At 39.8% G+C, this 7561-nt stretch overlaps 1 protein-coding gene across 1 annotated transcript; it reads left to right on the top strand.

The window, feature by feature from the left end:
- The first annotated feature begins 2139 nt into the window (after nt 1-2139).
- BLID (BH3-like motif containing, cell death inducer) lies at nt 2140-3120 on the top strand. Its single transcript, XM_055305285.1, is given in 3 exon segments — nt 2140-2148; nt 2843-2935; nt 2938-3120. Coding segments are annotated over 3 exon segments (285 nt in total).
- Nucleotides 3121-7561: the final 4441 nt, after the last annotated feature.

Here is a 7561-nt window from a genome sequence, read left to right as displayed (position 1 = left end):
TATGGTGCTTGGTACATATTAGGTACCATCCACCCCCAGTGTTTAATCAATCAATTCCACTTACCATTATCTAATTTATAGTTACGCACCCATGTTTCTAACCTCCTTAGTAGATTATGAGCATCTTTTGCAAAAAAAAAAAGGTAAGTTATATTCAATGTTCATATTACTTTTAGGTCTTATATTTAGAATACTTTTTAAAACTATTAAATTATATAGACTTGGGATGCCTGAGTGGCTCAGCAGTTGAGCGTCTGCCTTTGGCTCAGGTTGTGAACTCAGGGTGCTGGGATTGAATCCTGCATCAGGCTCCTAGTAGTGAGCCTGCTTCTCCCTCTGCCTATGTATCTGCCTCTCTCTCTGTGTCTATCATGAATAAATAAATAAAATCTTAAGACAAAATTAATTAATGAAATAGACTTGCTGAGCATTATAGAAAAGTCAGCATTCTATAAGCTCAGGAGAGAGAGGATAAATGGAAATTGTGAAAGTATGCATCAATAAAGGGAGAGAAGAAATAAGGAACTAACATTGTGAGTGTTTACTATATGCCAGACATTATCACAAACAATTTATATTCCTTGTATCATGTAACCTTAAAATAAGTAGGCATAGAAAATATTATTATTCAGATGAGCATCTAGCTCTTGGTTTGAGCCCAGGTTATGATTTCGGGGTTATGAGATCAAGCCCCACATCAGGTTCCACACTCAGCATGGAGTCTGCTTGAGATTCTCTCCCTCTCCACTTGCCCCTCCCCCTGCTGGTGCACACTCTCTCTAAATAAATAAATAAATAAATAAATAAATAATAAATATTTTTAAAAAGAAAATATTATTATCCCTATTTTATAAATCAGGAATCTGAGGTAAGGTTTCAAAAAGTTAAGTACTCTGCCCAAGTCCACAAAGTTATTAAGTGGCAGATCTGGCTTTCAGATGCACGCCTGAATGATTCCATTATCCATCTTCTTGGTTAATGGTTTTAATTATACTTTGCCCATTTTGGTTTTCTACAAGGCACTTGAGGAATTTTCCCAAGTTACCTTTAAATTCTACCTTTGCCAGAATAGAATACTCTGTGGCTCCCCAATTGAGTGTTGGAATCACTCTATGTTTAGAAAGACTTCAAAGTATTCCCTGAGTATTTGTCCTGCCTACAGCATGAAATATACAGAAGTGGCAAAGAAGATTCCAAACAGCCTTATCTCAAAGTATGCTGTATAACTCCCTGTTGTCTCCCTACTACTCATCAGCCTTTGTCTGTAAGCCTGCCATTATTTTGATGACAGCAGATGCTACAGTTCTTTTTTTTTTTTTAAAGATTTTATTTATTTACTCATGAGAGACACAGAGAGAGGCAGAGGGAGAAGCAGGCTCCATGCAGGGAGCCCGACAGGGGACTCGATCCTGCGGCCCCAGGATCATGCCCCGGGCTGAAGGTGGCACTAAACTGCTGAGCCACCCGGGCTGCCCTCTGGATATGACTAATTGGGGGGAATCATTGGTTCCTGAGTTCCTACCCAAATGGCATAAGGGCAGTTAAGAGGCCAAGGCCGTGATAACTAAAGCAATCTCCATGGCTTGTTGTGAAAGGAGAAGATGTTTCCTTACAGATAATCTTACCTTTGTATATGCTCCTTACTGATTCTGTTTGAAAGATCTGTGGGCTAATTTGTGCAAGGCACATTCTTTCTCCTTTTGCTTTGATAAAAAATATTTGGAACACCAGATCCAATCACACAGTCTCTTTGCTACTGCTAACTTAGACGTTTCTATTTTAAGTCTCTTTTGTATCCACATAATAGTACTCTACAGATCACCAAATCAGTTCCCTATGATAATCATGCTTTTCCCAATTAAGAGTTGTGACTAACGCACCATTTTCCCAATACATTTTAGCCACAGAACTGGGTGGGAAGGCGAGGCAAATTTTTCAGCGATTCCAGTCTATCAGTTGAAACAAGAGGTTTCTGAGGTCTTCCCGATGTGAAAAACAACATTAAAATAGTAGCAGTTGTTTATTTATTGGTGTGTACAATACTATGGTCAGGAACTTGCTATTTCACCAGGGAAATTATTTGCAATATATCATTAAAGACATGATTTAATTCATGCTGATCATTCCCTCTAGTCTACCATGGGGAGGGTGATACTTAAATGTATCATAAGCACCAGACAAGGCAGCTGGATGAATTTTCTCTCTCTGGAAATTCTAGTTTCTGTTGGAATGACTCCCTTGGGCATCCACAGCTCCAGGTTCTTTCTGACTGAGAAATAAGCAAGTACTCCCAGGGCTGATCACATTTGGGAATAAAATCTAAAGAAGTACCCCTGCCTTTTAGACGTCAGAGATCAAGATAGGGATGTTTCTCACTTTGAGGGAGTAGATACAGCTTCTTTGTGCTCTGAGCATCAAACGTGTTGAGAGAAGGACATTGTCGAGACTTAATATTAATTAATAGTGTTTATTCACACAAACCTGGATCAAATGATACTCTACAGGGAGTCTGGAGAGAAGAGATTGGAATGAATACGTGAAGCCTTGGAAGCTGTTTTCGGCTGAGGATTTTTGAGTAGTTGCTTGAAATCAAAGGAAGAACCAAGGATAGTAGGAGCTGAGAACAGAAGGGCAGGATATAATCTCTTTTTTTTCTTCCACCTAACACTGTGCTTAGGCAAAGCCCAGTCTATGTGAGAGCCGCCCTATAAAAAGTTGCTTCACGAATGAATGAATGGACGTTTGATTCTGAACCTTTTCTCACACAGTAGCTTCAAATTGTGGTGAATCTCTTGTGTTCCATCTGGGTGCTGTAGGAAGCCAGGAAAGACCTTCCTATTAGATCTTGGAAACTGAGAGCATGCTTTGTATTGCCTGGATGGGATGAGCTTCAGGCAGTTCCATTTATCCAGAGGCAGAGCCGACCCTCTTGCCTGCAGCTGGAACGCTGTTGCCAGTTTCAACAAAGAGCCTATATTGCTTAAGGAAACAGTGTTTCCTCTTACAAGGTACAATCTTGGCTCCTCTGCCATGAGGGGGGCTGTTCTTGGAAATGAACTCCAGAGACTTTCCTATTTAACCAGGATACAAATTGCATTGCTACATAATTCCCCCTGCTGAGGCCCTATGAAAGGAATGAGTTGGGACAGATACAGCAAGATATTAGGACACATTTTCCCCATTCTTCCTGCTGTACTACACAGAAGTGAACTTGGTTTCAACAGGATGACCCAATTCTTAGCATGCTTGTCTACCCACTTGCACCCATAATGCTTCCAAATCACTCTCTGATTCAAGATGTACAGAGAAACAAAATGAAAAAAAAAAAAGATAAACTAGCCAGTAAAAAGTAAGATGACATTTAATTAAAACTAAGTTTGCAAGGGTATTTTGTTCAAAAACAAAGCAAAACAAAACAAAAAACCACACATCACTGTGATTAAAACGCAGAGAAGCATAGCACATCACTATCTTTTTGTGGTTTTGAGTGTATTTTATTTGTGCACTGGAAGTAGATATTTGTCATATTGTTAATAATTGCTCTACTAGATTGTACTCAACAGTGTGCATCACTGTAACCTTGTTTACTCACAGGGTTTCATTTTCCTCCTGTACTTTTCTTAAGCTTGTTTCTAAGGGGTGGTTCCTTCACATACGCTTTCAATTTTTAAATAACACAATCCGTTCATTTCACAAGGCATCTTTATTTGCTTAAAGTGGGGAAGAATCAGATTGTGATTGTAGTGTAAATCAGCCAAGCCTTTTCTTCCCTTTACGGGAAAAGCAGTGGGTAATAGAAACGAGAACTGAAGGAAATAGGAATTCTACTAGGCTTTTGTGAATTCAGTCAGTAGAGCAAGTACAGTAAATCCGTGGAGTGGGGGGTGGGGGTAGGGGAAGAAAAGAAAATGCAAACTGTCTTTTAGAGCTTTTACTTTAAGCCACCCAAGTATCCCCCTTGTCTTCCTCCCACTGTCCTGACCCCACCAGGGCATAGTCAGAATCCAGGGTTCAGGGCACTTCAGAAGCTGGAAGGAGAGCAAGAGTGAGGCTCTGGGTCAGCATTCCCCCGATCATCATGAGAAGTCCATGCAGAAAGGCTACCCAGAGACCCTCGTTCTGACCTCTCTCATAGTGCATCAGAAAAACTCCTAAATTATATCAGTCATCCTGAAATTTGATCAGTAAAGAATTTTCTGCTTCTAAAATACTTAATCTTAAAGAAATAATAATAAAATACTTAATCTTGTTGGGACCTTTTGGGGTAGGAAAATCTGATGAGAAATAAACATTCCCTATATTCCTATGCATTGGGTATGCTCCTGGAAACATTGGAGGGATCGTTTGCCAAAAAGTCTTGGCAGTTTTCAAAGATGGCTGGCCAAGTCATGAGAGAACGAGGAGAAGAGGTTTATGTAGCACTGAGTCCAGCATTGTGTGTAAAACACCGGTTTCAATGTAAAGAAATCTGTTGCACAAAACCCTTGGAAAACACATCATCTTCTCTTTTCTTTACTACCCCCACACAAATATCCTGTTCCTCAAAAAAAGTTTTTTTAGAATATAGAAAAATAGAGAATCAACATGATCCTCAAGAAGCAGATCTCTTTGTTTTAATTTTGTTTTCCTTTTGCTTTTACATTTAAGAGTTAAGACAACATTTCAGCAGAGAAATGTGGAGAAGGGTAAAGAAAAATCAATAAAGTTATTCTGTGACTTTTACCAGGAGGGAGCTGTGTTAATCGAGAATGGCCTGCTTGGCTATATATCAAGTCCAAGAAGAGAGCAGAAGTTGATTTTGAAACAGATTTCCCAGTTAGACTGAAGGAGATATATATAAATATACATATATGTACATATGTATATAAGTTTTCAAGAATGGTGTGTGTCTGCATATACACTATTATATACATTTTAATATATATGAAAAGTGTATATTATATACACACACATATTTAAAAAGGAGATAAGAATAATTGCTTCAGGGGCACCTGGGTGGCTCAGTCAGTTGGATGTCTGCCTTCGGCCTAGGTCATGATCTTGGGGTTCTGGGTTTGAGCCTAGCATCAGGCTCTCTGCTCAGCAGGGAGTCTACTTCTCCCTCTTCCTCTGCTCTCCCCCCACTTGTGCTTTCTCACTCTTGCTCTCTCTCTCTGTCTCTCTCAAATAAATAAATAAAATCTTAAAAAGAATAATTGCTTTAGGTCATTAGTGATATTGGACAAAAATCTCTCTCACAGTAGTTTCTGTATATTGAGCTAGGATCATTTTACACTTTAGAAGTTTCTCTAATAAGTCCTTTGACTCCCAAAGAAGGAACTTGATGTACAAAAAGCCTAATATGACAGATGAAGGGGTGGAAACCAGATTCCCTGACCCAAGGCCAGTGGAAGTGTCTTTGACCATGGGGAAGCTTCTAAAGTGTCTCTCTGGGTTATTAGTGTAGTTAGTCACATTCTCTGGCAACTACAGAAATTTCTAGCAGGTGTGATTTCAGCATAGCTTTCAAAAGTGAAGTTGGCCAGGGCACTAACAATTCCACTGGATCATAGCACCACATTCTCATGTTCCTTAGAAGCAGTAGTGGTTTCTTCCTGGACAGATTTGACAACATCATTGGGAAGGAGGCAGGATACCTGAGTGTCAGGCCTGACTTCATCTTCGCAACCAACCCTTCTGGATATCAGTTTCCTTTTGTTTGAGATGGGATGAATAGCTCTTGCTCCTTCCAAACAACTAACTTCCTTATTGCCCAAGAATCTTGTTGAAATTTCTTTGTTCCACTCAATGCTGAAAAGATTTTGGAGACCACTTGGGGATCTCCTTCCCATGACCCAATCCACTGTGGTTAATTTCACCATTCTGAGACCCTTCACGTTTTTCTTCTTTCATTTTGGATGTTCAAATTCTAAATTGTTTTTAACATTAACTAAGATGCTCTATTTATTTTCTTTCTTTTTTAAAAAATATTTTATTTATTTACTTATCTATTTATTTGAGAGAGAGAGCGAGAGAGAGCAGGAGGAGAGACAGAGGGAGAGAAATAGAATCTGAAGCAGACTCCCCATGAGCACAAAGCCCAATTCGGGGTGCAATCTCACCACCCAGAGATCAAAACCTGAGCCAAAATCAAGAGTCAGATGCTTAACCAACTAAGCCACACAAGTGCCTCTCTACTTATTTTCTTAATCTAAACTCCATATGTATCATAACTATTAAGAAAATGGAATGGGGGATGCCTGGGTGACTTAGTGGTTGAGCGTCTACCTTGGGCTCAGGTCATGATCCTGGGGTCCGGGATCAAGCCTCATATTGGGCTCCCCACAGTGAGCCTGCTTCTCCCTCTGCCTGTGTCTCTGCCTCTCTCTCTCTCTCTCTCTCTCTGCCTCTCATGAATAAATAAATAAAATACTAAAAAAAAAGAAAGAAAGAAAAGAAAAAGAAAATGCAATGGAATCTAGACAGATAGAGGGACTATGCAGTTTTGGAATTTCCATGAAGGAAATTTCAGAGTTAATCTAGTCTAATCCTCTCATGTTATAGTTGAGGAGCTAATAATCTGAGAGGTAAAATGTATCATCCAAGGTTACTGTGACAGAATTTAGTGGAAAACCCATGCCTCTTTAATTTTCAGTTTTGTATTCTTTCTATTGGTTCATGTGTCTTGAGATCACTATAATTACAAATAATGCCAGAGGGGACCCTGGGTGGTTCAGTTGCTTTAACATTTGATTTTTTATTTCCACTCTGGTCATGATCTCAGGGCTGTGGAGTCGAGCCTGGTGTGAGGCTCCAAACTCACCAGGGAGTCTGCTTGAGATTCTCTCTCTCCTTCTCCCTCTGTCCCTCCCCTTTTCTCTCTCTCTCAATCTCTCTCAAAATAAATAAATAAATAAATAAATCTTGAAGAAGAAAGAAGAAGAAGAAGAAAGAAGAAGAAGAAGAAGAAGAAGAAGAAGAAGAAGAAGAAGAAGGAGGAGGAGGAGGAGGAGGAGGAAAGAAGAAGAAGAAGAAAGTAGTAGGTAAAGTTCAGGTGAGCAGACCAGATAAAGATATGTCAACCTTTGGTTTCCCCAGGGCCAGATTCTAAGTCTTTGTATGTAACCTGACCAGGATGGCTTTAGCATCCTCATGGAGGATGGTGGCTTCATGGTTGCCAGAGCCTTCTTTTTGTCCCTTCCTGTCCCATAAGATCCGATCTAGAATCTGGATCTAATAGAATTCCTACCTTTCTGTTCTTATTTTGGACATGGTTGCATTTGCACTGTATCTTATAGCTCGTACATTTTAAGTTGACTTTACACATTTTTTATTCAACTTTACTGAGAGTTTACTGTGTGCCAGTCACGTGCAGTGAGCTGGAGATTCAGAGCCGGATCTCACAGTCTTTTAATTACATTCACAGTGTCACATGTCCTGTGTGAGATATGCTCACATCAGAAATGCCGGGGGGTTGCTGAGGAAGGAGACTCAGGGATCATCCAAAGAAGTCCAAAAAAGATAGCAGATCCAGTGATAATTGCCTTTACTCTCTGGTCTCCTTCCTTAACCAGTGCAGAGA

Source organism: Nyctereutes procyonoides, unplaced genomic scaffold, assembly GCF_905146905.1.
Source record: "Nyctereutes procyonoides isolate TBG_1078 unplaced genomic scaffold, NYPRO_anot_genome, whole genome shotgun sequence".
NCBI classification, from domain to species: Eukaryota; Metazoa; Chordata; class Mammalia; order Carnivora; family Canidae; genus Nyctereutes; species Nyctereutes procyonoides.
This window is presented reverse-complemented; position numbering and strand designations above follow the sequence as displayed.